Here is a 23,261-nt window from a genome sequence, read left to right on the forward strand (position 1 = left end):
TGGGGGTGGGGAGAGCGGAGGGGGGAGCAGTGGGGGAGGTGGGGGGGGGGGTGAGGGTAGCCATATCGCTTCTCGTTTAGCGCGAGACGCATGGCTGCCCCCGGCAGCGCTCATAACCATTCTGTAACAACTCACCCAGAAAAGACCCCACACACACACACAAAGTTGGGGATGGTGGTGGCGGTGGGGAGGATGAATGATGGAGGTGGTGGGGGCAGGGGCGGTGCGGTTGTGGCGGTGTTGAGAGATGGCGAGTGCATGGGTTGGGAGTATATGGGTCGGGGGTTGCATGGGAAGAGAAGTGCGTGGGTAGGCGAGTGCACGGGCATGCAGGTGAGTGGGTAGGCGAGTGCACGGGTAGAGCGCGTACAAGCCCCCTATGCAAGTGCTGAATCGTGCCGTGGGTCCCATCCAAGTGGCCCCAATGGATCTCAGCGGTACACCATTTCGTAGCTCCAGGAGCAGAATTTTTTTTGTCGTAACATTTTTTGTTATTTTCATTTCCTTCTCTTTGGAGGCGGCTGGGCGGGGTGGTTGGGGGTGCTGAGGGGCTTTGAAGGAAGCGAGCGAGCACGTAAGCGAAGCTCGGGGCACGCGTAACAACCACGAGCCGACGTCGCAGAGACATCGCGAGCGGCGCATGCATCCCCTCCATCTCTTCCTCTCTCTCCTCCCGTGCGCGTGAACGTCGAGTGAGCGCGCGCGCGCACGCGCGTGCGTGCGCGCGGGTAGGCGCGCGGACCACGTGAGCCCCCCACCCCCCCCCCCCCGATACCCTCCTTCGATCCCCCCCCCGCACGAAGAGAAGCGCACGAGTGGAAGAGGACGACGGAGGCGAGGCGAGCGGCAGCCGAAGTCAGAAGTTCAGAGTGGCATGCAGACACATCGCGTGCTGTACCTGCCAGGTAAGGTCCCATGCGGAGCAGGAGGAGGATGGGGGAGGGGGTGGGGGGGTTGATTTAGGGGGGGAGTAGGGGGGAGGGGAATGGGAGATGATTGCCGTCGGTTGGAGTCAGCAGAGATGATGTGTGGGTGAAGTGGGGGAGGTGTAGTTGGTGTGGATGATGATGATGGTGGTGATGTTGGTGAGAGACTGAGAGTAAAAGAATGAGACTGTACTCGTGTCTGCGTGTGTGTGTGCGTGTACGTGCGTGTGTGTGTGTACGTGCACGTGCGTGTGTGTGTGTACGTGTGTGTGTGTGTACGTGTACGTGTGTGTGTGTACGTGTGTGTGTGTGTACGTGTGTGTGTGTACGTGCGTGTGTGTGTACGTGTGTGTGTACGTGTGTGTGTGTACGTGTGTGTGTGTGCGTGTACGTGCGTGTGTGTGTGTGTACGTGTGTGTGTGTGTACGTGTGTGTGTGTGGCGAGGTAGCGGAGTGTGGTTAGAGGATCACTCGACGAACCCGGCGCCCTGAGTTCCATTCCCGCGCAAGGCCAACATCGGGGGGGGGGCGAATATCTGAAAAGTTTCTGGGGTTCCGCGAGGTCGACTTATCGTGAAATTAAAATAACAACAATACAATAATATCCTGGCGTGGTGTGTAAACATCATTAGCGCCGGGGAGACAAAGGCGGCCGGGCCACAGCACCCACGTCGCCCATCGTAGCGACCTTCACAGGTGCTAGGTGACAGCACTTGTCCCAACAGCCTGCGCAGGCTAGGCGCTTTGCCAACGTCGATCAATCAATGGTCTCGATCGATGAGACCACCACTCCTCTTGTTGGCGGCCGAGCGCACGAAGCCATCGCCGCACGTTCCTCTCGAGTCGCCTTTGTGGCGTCGAGCAGCCGCCCGCGCGTGACGAACTCTCCCAACCATTGTGACGTGTCGCCGTCCCCCATTGTGACGTGTCGCCGTCCCCCATTGTGACGTGTCGTCGCCCCCCATTGTGACGTGTCGCCGTGACTCTGCGGCCACGTGCGCTTTACATTTTAGCGCTGAAGGGGTTTTTTTTGTACACCACCATGCGGTGTTGGTCAATCCCCGATGCTCGAAGCGTGCAAACAATGCGAACATACATCACTGTAATTTTTAATATCATAATCAGTATTTTTATGTCCATCATCAGCAGCATTGTTATTATCATCATAATCAGCATTGATATAATCGTCAAAATCAGCATTACTATCATTGTCATAATCAGCATTTGTATTATCATCATGATCAGCATTATTATAATAATCACAATCAGTATAATTATCTTCAATATTAGTATCATCAGTATTATCATCTTGATCATAATCAACATTATTATCAGCAGCAGTAACAGCCATTAACAATCCACTGCTGTTATGTTCATTTGACATGTAGACTGTCGCTACCAATATTATTAATGATAACGTTTATTTGGTGTAAATGTAAATGTGTCGTACACCCACCGCCACTCGACACAGCCAATAAGTAAGGTTTGTCACCGGAGCAAAACGGGTGTAAGAGAGCGAATCCAAAACATCTACAATGCCCTGATACACATTACTAATTGGCTGTATCGAGTGGAGATGGGTGTATTGCACAATTACATTTACGCGATCTGACCGACAAAAACACATTATCATGCTGCCATGTTACTAAACAAATGTTTAATCTATTGATCAGTTTTATATATATAGAGTGTAGTCGTGAATGCAAATTGGGTCTCACAATCGTCGCTGAACGCTGCCAGGCGGTGATACGCCACTATCAGCAATTGCCCAAAGCTCTGCAGTTCTCTACATATTAAGGTGTTTTCGGCCACTTGGTACGTCGTGTTTATTACGCACGTGGGAGGAAACCGGAGCACCCGGAGGAAACCCCACGCATGCGAGGGGGAAACACTGTATCCCACACAGAAGGGGCAGATGGGTGTCAGTCCACACTCTGCTGTACCGCCTTCACCTGGCGAGCCAGGGGATACGGCGATCCTCGACGCCTACCCACGGGACGAATGAAGCTGAACAACATCTGGACTAATGTCCAGCACTGGACACAAGTCCACAACTGGACTTACTGAACATCGGTTGGAAAAGAGCTTCACGGCTCATCGGATTAATCCACAGTCTAAACAAAGATTCCCGGTGAAGTTAAAGATGATGGACTACAGGCAGCCACCAACCAGCACTATACCGCCCGGCTAGATGTACGGCCTTCTCCAGGCCATCACCATTCTCTCTCCGTCCTGCGATGAGTCGCAATCCACCGAACTCCAGATTCTCCAAGGACGTCCTCTCGGACAAATCTTCCTCCTTTGGCTGTCTTGTCAACCACTCCATTGTGAGTCTCGACCCTGCGGCTTATCCCTGACAGCACCGTGCCGTCCTCTACCTAACGATGACTAGTTTACGATGTATTTGTATGTTACCAGGTATTGTCCACTGAGCTATATATATATTTTATACTTTTTAGACGCAAACTTGCTGCAAATGATAGCTCAACGAAGTGGCTTAAAATGTGTAAATGTATAGCAGCCAAATACTTTGGACGCACTATACCTAAGCCCTGTGGCGCTAATGTCTCGTGATGCTGGGCTAGAAATTGAGAGACGTATATACACAGACATACACATATATATATATCTCACGATGAATACATATATGAGGACAGCACAAGATTAAACATTATCAATAAGAATAATCCTTTAGCGGTGGAGAGAAAGAGCAGGAAATACGAGGGCCACAATGATGAGACATTGCAACAAACGCCTTGTGTTCATCTGAGACAACGATATTATAACATTGTTATTGATCATATTATAAATATCAATCAGCTATTAAACTAGTTATTTGGTGATTGCTGGTAATGCTGCTGCGTTTGCAATGGTACACAATCACAATTATGCATTCTAATTGAAGATTATTTTAACGTTTGTCTTGCAAACCTTAATAATTGGCTGTGTCGGGTGGTGGCGGATTTAACGACACATTTAAATTTACGCGATCTAACCCAAGAAAAAAACCCCTATGTTACGCATTATATTGGTCGCGAAAGCCTTCGTGATCAATTGTGTATGTATGTTGAACTTCTTTCGCACCGTACGTGGCCAACCGTGCTAATCGGAGGTGCGAATTTAAACAACAATCACTCGGACCCCGTCTCTTGCCTTGGCTGTCCACGACCATCATCAACCATTCCCCATCATCCCGCACCCTCCGATTAGCACGGTTGGCTCACGTACGGTGTGAACGAAGTTCAACGCACGTCTTGTTTGATTCATATAATAATTGTATTAACATTATTTATTGTTGTTTATTTGTTATAATCGCTGTTGCGTAGTTTGCGATGTTAACATTATCTCCTCGAAGAGAAACAAGGATCATTTTAGACGCAGGTTTTTTTTTTGTTTCGCTCCCAAGATTGCGATTCGTAATTCGTCCATTTGGAGTTAGATCGTCGCGAAGCTAAATTATATTTGTTGTTGTTTCACTATAGCCCTGCACCACCCGACAGAGCCGATTAAATGAACGTGTCACGTGGTGGATTGCAATTGTGAGCCAACTCATTTTGGGTTTATCGGCGAAATCGGGAGAGGATGATGATGATGAGGGTTCAAAAACCGAATTTCAAATTTGGACAACATCAATTCGCACCCTCTTGCCCGTCACGTGACGATGTGATTTGATCGTCTCTGTCGATGGTAGAGGGTTATATTAAAAACAAATTAATATTATTACTTAAACGATTATCTAACCCAAGAGAGACTAATTGCGAGTGTAGGAACAAGGCGATCGAAGACAAATGATCGATGTTATATTTACAACAAATATGCTGCGTTGTACTACATAGCGTTTCGTTAAATTATACTCAGACGATTTAAACATATTATTCGTTCAATAAATTTCAGTAATAATTGAAATGGTATAATTGCACACATTGGTTATAATGATCATTTACATATATATTCCTACAATATTTTATACTATAAATGTATTTCGTTTTCCTGAAGCATTTTTTTTTACAAATGTGCCAGTGTTACGTATATATTTATACATTTGCCAATGTCGTATTCTCCGTATTATAAGACGCAGGTTGGAGAGGATGCGTCTCGTAGTCCGTGAGTGTGGGGTCATGCTTCGCATTATTCTCTGTAACTGTGCCCTTTAATGCAATATAATATTCCAGCATAATAACTCGTGTGGGATGATACAAAAGCAACGATGCCCCGTATAGTCGTTAACAGACTGTGCGGGCAAGCGCTGTTAGCAAACACTAATTCAGACCGGCACGGCACACGAGGGGGTGGGTGGCCAGCACCACACCCAGCCGCCTTTGTCTCCTTAAGTGGCGATGTTTACACACCGCACCAGGTACTCGTTTGAGGCTGAGTCGACCTAGGAGAGTCCCAGGACCGGTTTAGAAAATCGTCACTGCTGTTGGGGGAATGTAACTCTGACTGCCAGGGTTCGTAGCGCGGCGTGCTAACGGTGACACTACCGCTCGACTCGAGCACACCTACACACGCACTGCACTTAAAGGAATCCTGGTCAGGTGCCATGTGGTGGAGTAAAGTTGTGACTACTCCCGCCTCTTCCGAGACGCCCCGCCGCCGCCCACCAAACCCCACTGACCAGCGTGGTGAAGTGTGGTCGTAGTGACCGAGTCGATGTAGGGGAGACATTCATCCAGCCGTATATTTTACAAAGGACGGTACAGTAAAAGACAGCACAAATACAACAACCGCTACCAAAGGGTATACAATATATATACGCTATAATCATACGCGTGTGTGTTATACAGTAGAAATATTTGGTGTGTTTAATTGAAACGCATTATATTTATGTATGTATACTTCGCGGTAGCCAACTGAACCTTGCCGTCTGCGGAGCGGCGGCAGTGATGCGCGCACTGCGATAAGCGTCGTGTAGATTGTTGCAGCGCTGCACGCCGCTCCAATGACTTACAAAATGCGATGCGCAACCTCAAGTGATCGTCCTTATATTTAATCAGGCGAAACTCGCATGAGATTCATTTCAAATCGTTAAGCGATATGGTGGGCAGTTGCATCTATTGCATGTTATATTTGAGCGGAATTTCATCCGAAGCTTCAACAAATAGCGATTATAATTTTTTGTTTGTTTTACACACGTATATAATTTATGCCGTATATTTCATAAATCAGATCTCTCTCTTGAAAAAAAAAACGTTGTACGTTTCAACAGGATCATAGCACCAGTTGTAAAAATTATTATCATTTACGAAACGCGCTCGGTCCTAGAGGTCACATTCGCTGTGGAGACGGAGCGATGAACTCAGCTCGCCTGCAAGATGCTGGCCGGTGTATCTCACATCGCTGCATTGCGGGTAGTGCGTGCGTCATCCAGCAGTGGATTGACCATGGCTGATGATGATGATTATGATGATTATGGACATCATCTATCTCGGCAGTATTTGCGAGTTCTATAACTGGAATTCGAGCGCTGCGACGCAGGTACCACGGTAGCTAGATGTTAACTACCTCGCCTGGTATGCAGAAGGTTGTAAGGTTCGATCCCGACCTTGACGCCTGCTGTATATTTGGAGTTTGCGGTGTCTCTCTCCCCGTGGTCGCGTGGATTTTTCTCCGGGTCCTTCGGTTTTTCCCCTCCACATTTAAAATCAACATCACGCGTTTAGAGTATTGGGCTGTTATACATTTGCACGTGATAAGCCAATTCGCCGAGCTATCATTTGTGGCTGAAATAAAATTTTTAATAGTCTCGGTATTGTACTTGACGACAAATCACGACCACGCAATCACTCGACTCTCGATCATCCGCGATCAGATGTATCCGGGTTTTGAATTAAACCGCGATATGCGAGAAACGAAAAATGTATACACGCGCGCGGGTTTAATTAGTACAGGTTTCTCCCCCGCTCTAAGCGGTAGGAGGCATAGCAGTTGATGCGTTACAAAGCGAAACTGCACAAGTAGCGGATAGAGTACACACACTACACACAGTACACACACACTACACACACTACACACACACTACACACAGTACACACACTACACACACACTACACACAGTACACACTAGACACACACTACACACACACTACACACAGTGCACACTAGACACACACTACACACACCACACAGTACACACACACACTACACACACCACAGAGTACACACACACTACACACACTACACACAGTACACACACTACACACACACACCACACACTACACACACTACACACACTACACACAATACACACACACTACACATATTACACACATTACACACACACCACACAGTACACACACTACACACAATACACACACACTACACACAGTACACACTACACACACACTACACACACTACACACACACTACACACACACTACACACACACCACACAGTACACACACACTACACACACCACAGAGTACACACACACTACACACAGTACACACACTACACACACACCACACAGTACACACACTACACACACTACACACACTACACACACCACACAGTACACACACTACACACACACCACACACTACATAGCACACACACACTACACACACACTACACATTACACACACACCACACAGTGCACACACTACACACAATACACACACACTACACACAGTACACACATTACACACACACCACACAGTACACACACTACACACAATACACACACTACACACAGTACACATATTACACACACCACACAGTACACACACAATGTTGTCCCACGTCTGACCGCACAGCCGCATCACAGAGTAGAGGGAAATGTTGGGTATCGAAATAAGTTATCCGCATATACAGCGCGAAATCGCACAAACCGAACCCGCAGAGAGCGAGGGAAGACCTCTCGTGGTGCCCGTGCTCCTCAATCGTCGATAGGTCAACGAGTCAGTGCCTACGTGATGGCAGCAGCCACGTGGGACAAAAAAACTGTAACAAAAACATAAACCTACGCTCACTATCCACTATCAGTTCAGTTCAGTTCCATTTATTTGGTCTAGCCCTGTGAGCCATTCGGCTCTTGAATCGGGTGCAACCGCAACAAACAAAAAACAAAAACATGAACAAGAAAACATCTTAAAGTGACTATGTGTATTTTAATTTGTTCATCAAATTTACAACGAATGCTGTGGGAGTATATCGCGCGCAGAATAGAGTTGCGTCCGTGTTAATTATTGCAAGATCGCTGTTAATTACGTAATCGTAATCGTGTGGAATGTGGATTGTTTTCCGATATATTGTTCACTTATGTTCAGTATTGTGATGGTGAAATAAAGTTTATGATGGTCATCATGATAACCAGAAGAGTATTATCTGTAAGCGTGTTTTTGTTTTACATTCAAAAATGCGTTCAATAAATTATCAATATTGTTTGGACATTCTTTTGGAAGGAATTCATCCAGCGGTGGATGGAACACCACTGACGATAACGAGAGATATGAAATCATGCTTCGGGTTGTGTATCTCGTTTTTAAACATTACCATCGTGGTAAAGTATGGTCATCACACCAAGGTTAGAGAGATGTTAACCAACTCGCCTGGCATGCAGGATATTGTGGGTTCGATCCCGACCCTCACGCCTGCTGAAAATTTGGAGTTTGCAGTGCGTCTCTCTCCACGTGGTCGCGTGGATTTTTTTCCAGGTCTTCTGCTTTTTCCCTCCACATTTAGAATCAACATCGCGCATTTAGAGCATTTGGCTCCTGCCATAAATGTCCACGCTGAGCTATCATTTGTGGCCGGGTCGCTTCTGAAAAAGAGCTACACACGGCTCAGTGGGCCTTACCTGGTAAAATAAAATATTTTACAATAGCCTGTTTTTGTTTTCGTTTTTAAACAACAATCCCCCTGTGACCGACCGACACCACGCCTTCATCCAGCAGTGGATCGACAAAGCAGCTGTACGATACCGCGCCGTACCCTTCGCAGGGGACGTGAAAACGATTCCCGTGGCGCCGTTCGCAAGAGTCACGGTCATCCATCGTGTGCCGGCTTTCACGATCCATATTTGTAGAATGTTGCCATGCCCGTGAAAACTCCCTCGCAAATTACTCGAAAGGCAAGCAGGAGGAGCCCCCCCCCCCCCCCCCCCTGAAAAGAGAGGCATGAGACTCGGCGAGACTTTCGTGGATAAACAAGCGGAAAACTAATAACAAGAATACACAATCCAGTTCGCGTCTTTCTCTCTCTCTGTCTGTCTCTGTCTCGTTTCCACTGGGCAACTCTCTCCTCGTGTTAGCACAGATCGCGGAAGGGGGGTGGTGGTGGTGCAGGTGGTTAAAGTGGTGCTGGCTGGGTGGATGGGGGGGGGGGCGAAGTGGGGGAAGGGGAAGGTTAGAGGAGGAGGAGGGGGGGAGAAGAACGCAAGCCTCAAACAATCAATTAAGAGGAATTAGGGGGATTTTGCCTGCGGCGCGGAGAGGCGGGGGTCCTTGATGGGAGAGGCGTGGGGGGTTGGAGGAGCGAGAGTCGTGTGGTGCGGGGGGGGGGATTGCGCAAGAGAAGGAATGGTGTACACAACACTATACACACCGTCTCCTCGTTGGTGTTTCATTTTTGATAAGCTAATTCGTGATTTGTTTATTTTATCGGGTTTAGATTATGCGGAGAGGCATTGGAGGAGGAGGAAGAGGAGATGAAAGGTTCTGGGTGGGGGTGGGGGGTAGAGGAGGATCAAAGTCTGTGGTGGGGTGGAGAAGAGGAGTAGGAAGAGGGCGGAGGAGGAAGGATGGGAGGGGGGGTAGGATCGGGAGATACGGGGAGGCAGAGGCGGTGAAACTTCACAGAGACTTTTAATCGAACCTTTTCATTCGCAGCTTCACGCGTTGTGATTAAAGAGTGAAAGTGACACCACCCCCCACCCCACCCCACCCCATCCACCCCCCAATCCATCCCCCACCACTCCCCCCGGCCCTGACCCCCCCCCCGACCCGCAACCCCTCCCCTTTCTCCCGCCTTCAAAAATAACTCAACACATTCGTCAATAACACGGTGGCCTTAAAATAAATTATACAGTCTAGAAAACATACAGTCCACGAACAATCGACGTTTCGGGCGATGCTCCTCCTTCTTTGCTGCCCCCATTAAACCAAAACACAGAGCTTTACTTGCACGCGTAGCTAAATATTTCTTTTCGCCTATTCCTCCCCCATGCGTGCAGCCTCCGTCGATGTCCGTGTGTTGACGCCACGGTGAGACTCACACGTTTACCTTGCTTGTACCTTGTGCCTCGCATTTGGTATTCACGCTTGGGCTCTAAGTTCGACGCGCGGGCGTGTTTCGTTACCGACCATGGGATGCCCTCGTTCGCTAGCCCTAACTTGAGATGGGAGGGAGACTTGGGACGAGATGGGAGGGAGACTTGGGACGAGATGGGAGGGAGACTTGGGACGAGATGGGAGGGAGGCTTGGGATGAGAGGGGAGGGAAACTTGGGATGAGAAGGGAGGGAAACTTGGGATGAGATGGGAGGGAAACTTGGGACGAGATGGGAGGGAGACTTGGGACGAGATGGGAGGGAGACTTGGGACGAGATGGGAGGGAGACTTGGGACGAGATGGGAGGGAGACTTGGGACGAGATGGGAGGGAGACTTGGGACGAGATGGGAGGGAGACTTGGGACGAGATGGGAGGGAGACTTGGGACGAGATGGGAGGGAGACTTGGGACGAGATGGGAGGGAGACTTGGGACGAGATGGGAGGGAAACTTGGGACGAGATGGGAGGGAGACTTGGGATGAGATGGGAGGGAAACTTGGGATGAGATTGGAGGTAAACTTGGGATGAGATGGGAGGGAGACTTGGGATGAGATGGGAGGGAAACTTGGGATGAGAGGGGAGGGAAACTTGGGATGAGATGGGAGGGAGGCTTGGGATGAGATGGGAGGGAAGCTTGGGATGAGATGGGAAGGAAACTTGGGATGAGAGGGGAGGGAAACTTGGGATGAGATGGGAGGGAGGCTTGGGATGAGAATGAGAGCGGGAAGATCCCGTAGCGCTGTGTTCTCTATGGAGACAGTCGACGCAAGTATTCCTCTGTGTATTTGTTTATCTGCGAGTGTGTATCTGTGAATGTGTATATGCATGCATGTGTGTGCTTGTGTGCGTATATAATTACGTATGCGATTGTGTATGTGCATATACACATGTGTATGTGTGTGTATGTATCTGTGCGTGTGTATGTGTTTGTGTATGGGGATCGGTGGCGCAGTGGTTAACGCGCTGCGCTTGTGTGTACGTCTCCATACGAGTACATTATATGTACACGTAATAGGTGTTCTCTAACTACACTTGCTTCAAGTCTGTTAAAGGCTATATGGGGGATATTTGTCTTTGTTATTGAGTGTGTGCTGAGTTGGTGGGTGTCTGTTGTTACCTTGCGTTACTGACTTAGAGCCGACCCGAGTTTAATTTTTATATCAGTGGCGAGTGACAGCTGAATCGATACTGAGCTTCCCCTAGGTCGACTTAGCCCTAAATTAGTACCCGATGCAATGATATAAATATCAGCAAGAGGTGAGAGACAACGGCTGACGCTCGGAGCGACTGTGACCACACCACTTGTGCACCTTACCGGCCTTGATAGGTGTGCTACTCGCTATCAGCACCTGCCCCAACAGTCTGTTGAGGCTTTACGGGTGATACGTACTGCATGTCCTTTGTATGTGTGTGTACGTGTACGCGGATGGGTAGGCGTGCATGCGTGTGTTTATATGCGGAGCAGTATATACGTCTGTGCGTATGAGTGCATATATACAAGTGTGTGTACATGTGTACGTGTGTGTGTGCGTGTGTGTGTGTACGTGTGTGTGTGTACGTGTGTGTGTACGTGTGTACGTGTGTGTGTACGTGTGTACGTGTGTGTACGTGTGTGTGTACGTGTGTGTGTGTACGTGTGTGTGTGTACGTGTGTGTGTGTACGTGTGTGTGTGTACGTGTGTGTGTGTACGTGTGTGTGTGTACGTGTGTGTGTGTTTTCGGGAAGCGGTAGTGTAGCACGCTGGCGACCCGAGTTCAATTCCCGCTCACGGCCAACACCGGTGACGATTATCTGAACCGATCCTCGGCCTCCCCTAGGTCTACTCAGCCTCAAATGAGTACCTGGTGCGGTGTGTAGTAAACATCGCCACTGGGGAGACAAAGGCAGCCGGGCGTGGTGCTGGCCACCATCCCCCTCGAGTGCTCGCTTGCCCCAACAGTCTGTGAAGGCTATACTTTGTCTTTGTGTGAGTGTGTCTATGGGGAGCGGCAGTATAGTGGTTGGCGCACTGCGCTAGGAACCCGCACACCGCAGTTCGATTCCCGCTCGTGACCAACAATATCGGCTAATATTTGATTCGGTACCGATAGTCTCGCCCCCTTCCATCGCTTTTCTCAGCCGTCAATGAGTAGCTGGTGCGGTGCGTAGTAAAACATCGCCACTGGGGAGACAAAGGCGGCTGGGCGTCCTGTGACTTTCCCACGCACCCCGCTCGTGTGTCGTGTCGGCCTTAATAGGTGCTCGCTAGCAACACTCGTCCTAACAGCCTGTCAAAGGCTATCGGGGGGGATCTGTATCGTTGTTATGGAATTTTCGAACAGTATGCGTTGTGTCCACAGTCCGTGTGTGTGTGTACGTGTGTGTGTACGTGTGTGTGTACGTGTGTGTACGTGTGTGTACGTGTGTGTACGTGTGTGTACGTGTGTGCATGAACGTGTGTATTTGTACGTGTGTATGTGTACGTTATGTATACGTGTGTGTGTGAGCGATAGTGTAGCGGTTAGCGCGCTGCGCTATGAACCTGGCGACTCGGGTTCGATTATCTGAACGGGTCCCGGGCCTCCCCTAGGTCGACTCAGCCTCAAATTAGTACCTGGTGCGGTGTGTAAACGTCGCGACTAGGGAGACAAAGGCGGTCGGGCGTGGTGCTGGCCACCCACCCCCTCGTTTACCGTTCCGGCCTTCATAGGTGCTCGCTAACAACACTTGTTAAGGCTATATGGGGGATCTATGTCTTTATCTTTGTCTTGTGTGTGTGTACGTGTGTACGTGTATATGCGCGCTAATAGGGAACGGTGGCGCAGTGGTGAGCGCACTGCGTTACGAACCCGTCGTCACGAGTTTCGATTCCCGCTCACGGCTGACTGGAGATGACTTGAACCCCCCCCCCCCCTTCCCCCAGGTCGATTCAGCCTTAAATTAGTATCTGGTGCGATGTGTAAACATCGCCACTCGGGAAAGACAAAAGCGTCCGGGCGTGGTGCTGGCCACCCACCCTACTCGCCAACAGCGCTTGCCCCAACAGTCCGTGGAGACTATACGGGGGATCTTTGTCTCCTCGTGCCTGAATATGAGTGCCTGTGTGTGTGTGTGTGACAATGACAGCATGGTGTATTTGTAATTTATGCATTTTAGAGGTTTATACAATCATGTGTATCATGTATGTACATGTCTGTGCGGATATTGGCAACTCGCCACAACAGTCTATAGGGCACGACGACACACCTTTGTATTGAACGTGTATGTGTGTTTGTGTGTCAAATATAAAGAAATATAACATCATGCGGGGGAGCGTGATGGCTAGCGCGCTGCGCTACCAACTCCGGCCAAACCCGATTCGCGCCGCCTCCAACATCGATCGGGGCGGATGTCTGAACCACCGGTCCTGGGCCACCCCTAGGTCAACTCGGCCTGAAACGGTGTTGGACATATCAGCAATGGTCACGCACCCCTCTTCGTGTGCCGCGCGGGCCTGAATCGGTGTTCGCTAACAGCACTCGATCCTACACAATGTTAAGGCTATACGGGGGGGGGGGGGGGGGTCTTTGTTTAAAACAGAAATACATACAACTCTCATGGGCACCTCCCGGTGGCGGGATGTTAACTACCTCGCCTGGTATACAGGAGGTCGTGGGTTTGATCCCGACCCTGACGCCTGCTGCTGTATATTTGGAGTTTGCGGTGTCTCTCTCTCTCATCGTCACGGTGACTAAGATATGTTTACTACCTCGCCTGGTATATAGGAGATCCTGAGTTCGATCCCGACCCTGACACATGCTGTATATTTGGAGTTTGCGGTGTCTCTCTCTCTCATCATCATAGTCATCACAGTGGCTAGGAGATGATAACTACCTCGCCTGGTATACAGGAGATCGTGGGTTCGATCTCGACCCTGACGCCTGCTGCTGTATATTTGGAGTTCGCGGTGTCTCTCTCTCTCCCCGTGGTCGCGTGGATTTTTCTCCGGGTCCTCCGGTTTTCATCGACACATTTAGATTTGACATCACGCGTTTAGAGAGTTTCGCTGCTACACATTTCCACGTGATAAGCCACTTCGTTGAGCTTTCAATTGTGGCCAGATCGCTTTTGAAAAAGAGCTATTAAGCGTAGTGGGCCTTGCCTGGTAAAATTAAAAGTTTAGTTTCGACAAAAGACGATACAATAACAACCACTTTCACAATATCACTATAACTATAACAATATGTTTAAAAAGTTTAACATTTAGCTTATAACGATTTTACTTGGGCGTATCACACGCACCATAAACAACAAACAATACCAGCTATTACAACGTGTTTATTTTATGTTACACATTATTGTGCGTGTTTGTTCATAATTCCTACGTATTGTGGTGAAGGAGGAGGAGGAGGAGCGGTGGCGCAGTGGTCAGCGCACTGCACGACAAAACTGGTGTTCGATCCGGGACCCCACGGCTAACATCAGTGGCGAGTGATATCTGAACCAGGTCCTTTTCTGACTACCGTTTGTACCCCGCCCCGTCCCTCCCCACGAAGTGGCTCATCGCCATCATCATCACGTAGAAATATGTAGCAGCCAAATACCCTAAACGCGTGATGTTGATTCTACATGTGGAGAGAGACACCGGAAACTCCAAATATACAGCAGCAGCAGGCGTCAGGGTCGGGATCGAACCCACGACCTCTTGTATACCGGGCGAGGTAGTTAACATCTCTTAGCCACTGTGATAATGCTGAGAGAGAGAGAAAGACCGCAAACTCCAAATATACAACAGCAGGCGTCAGGGTCGCCATCGAACCCACGACCTCCTGAATACCCGGCGAGGTAGTTAACATCTCCTAGCCACTGTGATAATGCTGAGAGAGAGACACGCAAACTCCAAATATAAAGCAGCAGGCGTCAGGGTCGGGATCGAACCCACGCCCTCCTGTATACCAGGCGAGGTAGTTAACATCTCCTAGCCACCGTGGAACGGTGGCAGCTGTCTCGTATTCCCCGTTGCAGGCGAACAGCGCGTTCTCTGCTCGTGATTAATCGCAACATAGCGGTGGGAAAATCTATCCCAAGCATGTGTTTGCGCGGTTGACAATTCACAACATTTTTTTGTTAATCGAGTTATCGAATCGTATAAATCGATATGAGAGACCGTTTGTCGTCCACTCGCACATTGATGAATATAGCGGCCTCTAGTGGCGGATAGGAAATTGCGAACGCATCGCACAACAAGAGGTTTGTGTAGCAGCCAAATACCCTAAACGCGTGATGTCGGCTTCTATATGTGGAGAGAGACACCGCAAACTCCAAATATACAGCAACAGTCGAATCGAGCGCTCGAGATTGTAGCGGCGGACGATTGTTGAGGCTTCTCTTCTCTCACCTCCACGTGGAGTGGTGGTGGTGGAGATGTGGGATAAAGTCGGCGTGCGATCCGAAGAATACGGTACTATCCGCCCTCCGTCGACGATATTTACGGTAATTCCTTCCGCCTGCCACGGCGGGAAAAATCGTTTCGCAAAAATCCGCCACGTGCCTCTCGTTACGAAGGGCGCTCCACTCGAAACGGTTAGCGGTTCGCCGGTTACCGTTTCGGCAAGCAAACCCCTCGCTTGGTACGCACGACACAGCACACAGACGAGCCAAAAAACACAGCCCTACGGGCTGCTGAGGGCTATTCCGTCTGTTTAGCGAGCACCTATTGAAAGTTTGGCGAAATAGCTCGAAGGCCAGCAATCTGTCCCGTCCGCCTTAGTATCCCAAGTGCTGACGGCTATACACGCTGTTGTATGACGGCATGCCGTGTCGGTCATAGCGACCGCCTGACCATACTTCACACCACGCTGGTCAGTGCTGGGATGCAGATATCACTTGCCGCGGTCGGGAATAGAACACGTGAATAACATGTGAATAACATGTGAATAACATGTGAATATTCTTGGTTCTTTCGGTAAAGTCAAATTTTCTTGTTGTGGTTTTCACACCTGATGATGATTGCTTGTGTTGCAGTCGAAACGTCGTGAGAATTTTATTGTTTTATATTTTTATTATTTTATTGTTTCCCTTCTACGTGGTGACTTTACCGAAAGAACCAATAATATGAATCCCTGCAGTCACGAAAGCTTTAAATCAAAACATGTGAATAACATGTGAATAACACTCGAGATATGTGTGCCGACTGCTCCATCAGATCCACGCCCGGACGCCTTTGTCTCCCCACTGCTGATGGTTATATACCGCAACTGGTACTCATTTAAGGCTGAGTCGACCCTGTACAAAGACAAACTTGTCAAATACAAATATGACAAAGAGCCCCCGTATAGCCTGTAACAGGCTGTTGGGGCAAGTGTTGTTAGCGAGCACTTATGAAGGCCTGCACGGCACACGAGGGGGTGGGTAGCCAGCACCACGCCGGGCCGCCTTTGTCTCCCTAGTGGCGATGTTTACACACCGGGGAGGTTCAGGACCGGTTCAGATAATCGTCACTGGCGTCGGCCGTGAGCAGGAATCGAACTCTGGTCGCCAAGTTCGTAGCGCAGCGCGCTAACCGCTACACTCCTGCTCCCTGTACACAGGAACATGCACACACACACACACATCGTAGGGTACACGGACACTCACGCGTTGTCATGATCATCATCAGCAGCAGGAACCGTGGTCAATCCACTGCTTGATGAAGGCCTCCATAAATCGTCACCATCGCACACGCTCCATCGATGTAATAAGAATCCACATCGGCATTTTACACGCTCCATCTCCTCGCTGAACGGGGTTCCATTCCATGGCTGCCAATCCATAATTATAATTTAAAAAATAATTATTATGATTCATTCTTCCTCGTTTTGATCATTGGCCATGAAGCCGTTGAGCCGTGACGCGTCCTGTCCATGCCCGCTTCGAGTTTCTGAACGGCATGGAGGGCGTCTCAAAGCCAGCCAGGTATCCTTCAATCCACGCGTCTCTCGGCCTGTCTCTCAGTGTCATTGCGAGCGTGCGTCTTGCACAAATTTGCAGTTATTTTCTCGATAGATAGACACACACGCAAAACACTCACGCGATGGCAGGCACACACAGAACACTCGATCACACGTGTACACAACACATTCACACGATCGCGCACACACACACACACGTATACATAACAAATACATCAACCCACGTACAATTCACACAGGCATACGGTCACGTTAACATAAATATATACAAATACAAGAATGAAGACCGACTGTGTGTATATACAAACACGCACAACATATCCACGCACAGCCTACAACATACAAAGATCCCCCGTGTAGCCTTGATAGACCTTTGGGGCAAGAGCTGTCAGCGAGCACCTATTAAAGTCGGAACGAGAGATGGTGTGGCCGGCCTCCACGCCCGACCGCTTTTGTCTCCCCGGCGAAGGTGTACACACCGCACCAGCTACCCGCTTGAGGCTGAATCGACTTGCAGGAGGCCCAGAACCAATTCTCTTGTCACTCGTCACTGATGTTATCCTTGCAACTCAGCTTACCCGTTTTGTAACTTACACTCCACAACGCTCAACCTATACACACACACGCGCATAGTGCACGCACGCACACACAGATACATATACATACACACAAATACATTCACGTACACACGCAAATACATACACACGCAAATAAATACACACACAAATACATACACACTCAAATACATACACGCACACACACAAATACATTCACGTATACACAAATACACACACACACAAATACATACACGCACACATACATACACGCACACAAATAAATACATACACGCACACACACAAATACATACACACAAATACATACACGTACACACAAATACATATACGCATATGTGCACACACGCACACACACACAAATACACACACGTACACGCACATACATACATACACACATACACGCACACACATACACACACAAATACATACACGCACACACAAATACATACACGCACACACGCACACACACAAATACACACATAAATACACAACAACCGCCATTCGACACTAAGTGGCGGTGACGTCACCACGACGCTTGTGCCAGGACATGTGCACCTTGAGGCCACGTGAAACGTCGAACGCCCGCTGGCAGGAGGTCACGGTGCAGACCCAGGTGCCACGGGTCGACTGACTGAGATGACTGGCTGATGCACCACCTGTACCCCCTACTGTGCCAACCTGCTGTGCTTTAGCCACCCGGCGCTCCGCTCGTTGTTTTGAGCGTCGCTCCTCCGCCCTCCGTTGTTGTTGGAGGGCGACTGCCTCCAACTGCCCAGTAGCGTCCTTCACGAGCCTCCTCCACAGAGACCGATCTTGACACCGCTGGTACCAGTCATCGGCAAGTCCACTCAGCTCCACGTCCTCCTGTACTACATCACTCCATCTCTTCTCTAGCCCGTGCCGCGCCCGTTTAGCCCCCTCGATCCGGCCGAACAAAAGCTGTTTCAGCATGCGGTGGCTGGGCATGCGGGCTACATGACCCAGCCAACGCAGCCTTGCCTGCCGGAGGAGCTCACCGATGGGACTTTGCCCAGATCTTTCAAGGATTTGTGAGCTCCTCACACAATCCAGCCTGGTTAAACCCAGGATGGATCGTAAGCAGGCTAGCCTAAATGTTTCTAACCGGCGAAGGTGTTCCATTAAGGGGGTCCACGTTTCGCAAGCGTAGAGAAGGGAGCGAATGACCGTGGCCAAGAAGACCTGAAGCTTAGTACGGATTGACAGACCAGGTAGCTTCCACACAGCGTTACGCAACCGATGAAAATATATTGCCGCTCGACTGATTCGGAGTGAGACCTCTGCTGTTAAACTGGAGCCGGTCATAAGCACACTGCCCAGGTATGGGAAACTCTCCACTCTCTCCACAACTGCCCCATCACCGATTGGGAGTTGTGGGGGTGGAGTCTCCGATGGTACAAAATACCCAGGCAGGTGCTTAGTTTTGGTGGGGCTGATGGTAAGGCCCCATCTCTTATTGGCACGCTCCAGTCTCAGCAGCAGCATCTCCAACTCCTCCTCTGAATGAGCAGCTATTACCAAATCATCGGCATACATAACGTGGTTGAGCAATAGGGAGCCATCCCTTGACCGCACCCGGGAATCGATCAGCTTCCCATTATATCTGTACCAAATGGAGATTCCCCCGGTACAGCTATTGAAGGCTTCACGAACTACGTGGTCAAAATGGATGTTAAATAATGTGGGAGCCAGAGGACATCCCTGTCGCACCCCAAGGTGTACAGGGAATGGCTCTGACTCCCGGCCAAGTAGTTTTACCCGGGCCCGCTCACCATCATGAAGGTCCTTAATGATCGTGAGCAGGGGGTCAGGGACTCCAAACGCACGAAGAACAACCCAGAGCCCAGGCCTACTGATGGTATCATAGGCCTTGACCAGGTCAATAAAGCAGAGATGTACGTCTTGTTGGAATTCTCTACACCTCTGCTGTAGCAGACGGAGAGAAAATATGGCATCTGTGCAGGACCGCCCTTTCCTGAAACCGCATTGGGGCTCCGCAAGCCTCTCCTCAGCATGCCTGGCAAGGCGATGTTGAATAATCCTTGCCAGGACCTTTCCCGGCACACTGAAGAGTGAGATGCCCCTGTGGTTGTTACAGTCTGTGTAGTCCCCCTTCTTAAAGAGGGGGACCACCAGGGCATTCTTCCAATCCTGTGGAACCCATCCAGGGGTCCAGACTGTTGTTATGATGTCATATAGGGCAGTCTGTGCACAAACGCCACCCACCCTCAGCATGTAGCTTGAGAGATCATCACTGCCCGATGCCTTTCCTGGTCTCAGACTCCGGATCGGCTTAAGTACTTCCTCAACAGATGGCATCTCAGCCAGCCACTCACAGGGGGTGACTTCTTCCAATATTTGAGGCACCGCAGCCTCAGCAGCGTCATCCCCACTTTGTGCCACGATATTTTCCTGGCTGAGGGGTTTCCCCTCCCCCAGGATCTCACAGAAATGCTCAGCAAATCTGCAAACCTGTTCCTGGGGGTCGGAGATTGAAACACCGTTTTTTCCCCTAATGATGGTAATAGGTGTGGTGCTGCAGGTTACTTTTTTGATGGAGTTAAATAGAGATTTGTAATCGCGGGCCACTGAGGCAGACTCCATCTCCTCAGCAATCCGCGACCACCACCCATCCTTGCAGCGCCTCACGGCTCTCCGAACCTCTGAGCGAAGGCTGCGGTAAGCCTCCTCATTCTCTGACGTGGGATTCTGTAGCCGATGACAGTGGGCCTGTCGCTTTTTCTCAACTATCCTGAACACCCCCTATGTCAGCCAGGGTCTCTGGGGAGGTCTGGACCGCGTACCCAAAGCAGCCATTGCAGCTGCATGAGTCACAGTCCTAAACCTCGCCCATTTACCCTCGACATCAGGAGGAGTGGGGGAAGATGCCAACCCCAGCCGTAAGCGATGATGAAATTCTCGCTTGCAACTTTCATCAGCTAACTGAGATCAGGCCACTTTAGGTTGGAATGGGGTCCTGGGTGTACACCCACCACCGGAGTGGAAGAATGGCAGGCGCATCTTACAGATGACTAGTCGATGGTCAGAGGGCAGATCAGCTCCACGGTAGGTCCTGGTGTCAAGGACATGGGCTCGCATCCGCTGGTCCATCATTATGTGGTCCAGCAGATGTTCTTGCTTGGACCCGGCATGCATCCATGATGTTGTGTGGATGCGCCGATGCCGGAACAGCGTGTTGGTAATTACAAGCCCATGGGCTGCACAAAAATCTAGCAGCCTCCTACCGTTGTTATTGAGCTGATCTGGCCCATGCCCTCCAATCACTCCAGACCAGGTGCCAGCGTCATGACCAACTCGGGCATTGAAGTCACCCAACAAGATGACTTTATCCCGAGGGGCCACTTTAGCCAGCATCTGTGACATGAGGTCATAGAAGGCATCTGACTCATCGGCTTTGCTTTCATCCCTCCACGGATGTTCGTCTTCGGTGGGGGCATAAGCAACCACGACCACCACTCCTCGCCTCCGGTTGATGGGAAGGCGAGCCCAAAGTAACCTGGGGCTTACAGCTTCCCACACCTCACCGCCACGCTCCCACGCACCCTTCATTCTTTTGTTCAAAAGAAGAGCCACACCCTGTTGTTTGGCAGTCTGCTGCCCCAAGTAAAGGCCTGTCCACCCCTCATGGTGGCAGAAGCCAGAACCGGTCCACCGGACCTCCTGAATGCCACAGAGATCCAGGCGGTACCGGTCCAGCTCCCGACAGAGGAGTGGCAGCCTCTCCTCCGCAGTGAGCGTTCGAACATTCCACGTGGCCACACGAAGTGGCTTTTCGTTGTTTCTGGAGGAGCCCCAAGGGTAGAGATTCAATCTCCTGGCTCCGCCAATTGGGGTTTGGCCAGGAGACCTCATAGACGCCTGTTCCCCCGGGGCCTCCGGCACAAGCTTATTAGTTATATATTTAAGTTGTGGCTTTGTGATAATTTTTTGAAGGTGGAGGGGTTACCAGCCCCTCGCACCCGTCCAGAGCCCCCGTTTAGCCACTGTGGTGGTCACAGACGCCATGAGGGGAGAGGGCCGATCCGAATTGGCCCTCTCCCCACATCACTGTTCACGACAGAGTTGCCCGTCCGGCACCGCGAGGAGGTAGGGGGTTGTTTTGCCGGACTACAAATACACACACACACACATACACGTGCACAACAATGATCCACCGTATAGCCGAGCACTTGCACGGCACACGAGGGGGTGGGTGGCCAACACCACGCTCGGCCGCCTTTGTCTCCGCCAGTGGCGATGTTTTCACATCGCACCAGGTACTCATTTGAGACTGAGTCGACCTAGGGGAGAGCCAGGACCCGACTCAGATAATCGTCACTGGGTGTTGGTGGCCGTGAGTGGGAATCGAACTCTTGTCGCCGAGGTCGTAGCGCGGTGCGCTAACCGCTGCACCTCCACTCACCCACATACGTGCACACTCACACAAATACATACACGCATACGTGCACAATGACAAAGGTCCCCCGTGTAGCCTTAACGGACCGTTGGGGCAAGTGCCGTTAACGAGCACCTACAAAGGCACACGAGGGGGGTCCACGATTTCGTAGCGCCACCGCTCCCCACACGCACACTCGAAGTTACACTCACAAATATACAGAGACATGCACCCGCGAGCGCACACACCCGTACATATATACACAATAACAACAACAACCGCCATTCGCCACTAAGTGGCGGTGACGTCACCACGACGCTTGTGCCAGGCCATGTGCACCTTGAGGCCACGTGAAGTGTCGAACGCCCGCTGGCAGGAGGTCACGCGGCAGACCCAGGTGCCACGGGTCGACTGACTGAGATGGCTGGCTGATGCAGTGGCGGTGACGTCGCATGGCGCTTGTCCCAGGCTAGGTGCACTTTGAGGCTACGTGCAGTGTGGAAGGCTCGCGAAAGATCCAGGTGCCACGGTTTGACGGACTGTGATAACTACTGGTAGATGTACCACCTGTGCCCCATGCTGTGCCAATTGGCTGTATTTTAGCGGCCCGCCGCTCCGCCTGTTGTTGTGAGCGTCGTTCTTCTGCCATTCGCTACCTCCAACTGCCCAGTAGCAGCAGCAGCGTCCTTCACGAGCCTCCTTCTCCTTCATAGAGGCCGATCTTGACACCGCTGGTGCCTGTGACGATGTCGGCAAGTCCACTCAGCTCCACGTCCTCCAGTACCGCATCAGTTAAACTCTTCTCGAGCCCGTGTCACTCACTCACACTCACAAAGACAAAGAACTCCCATATAGCCTTGATAGACTGTTGGGGCAAGTGCTGTTAGCGAGCAGCAACCTATGAAGGCCGGCACGACACACGAGGGGGTGGGTGGCCGGCACCACGCCCGACCGTCTTTGTCTCCCCCTGTGGCGATGTTTACACACCGCACCAGGTACTCATTTGAGGCTGAGTCGACCTGGGGGAGGCCCAAGACCGTTTCAGATAATCGTCACGCGCGTTGGTGGCCGTGAGCTGGACTCGAACTCGGGCGAGTCGGGTTCGTAGCGCGGGCGTCGCTACACGGTAGACAAAGATCCCCCGTATAGTCTCACCAGACTGTTGGTGC

General features: G+C 50.5%; 1 protein-coding gene across 1 annotated transcript in view; it reads left to right on the plus strand.

Moving 5' to 3' along the window:
• The first annotated feature begins 268 nt into the window (after positions 1–268).
• Positions 269–23,261, plus strand: part of LOC116951072 (paired box protein Pax-2a-like) — an 81,381-nt gene continuing 58,388 nt past the window's right edge. The window contains exon 1 of the mRNA XM_076073176.1: positions 269–905. Within this exon, the coding sequence (XP_075929291.1) occupies positions 875–905 (31 nt within the window). The 5' untranslated portion in view covers positions 269–874. The remainder of the gene's footprint in view (positions 906–23,261) is intronic.

This window comes from Petromyzon marinus, chromosome 41 (genome assembly GCF_048934315.1).
Source record: "Petromyzon marinus isolate PM22_M1 ecotype Great Lakes invasive population chromosome 41, UKy_Petmar_22M1.pri1.0, whole genome shotgun sequence".
Taxonomy (NCBI): domain Eukaryota; kingdom Metazoa; phylum Chordata; class Hyperoartia; order Petromyzontiformes; family Petromyzontidae; genus Petromyzon; species Petromyzon marinus.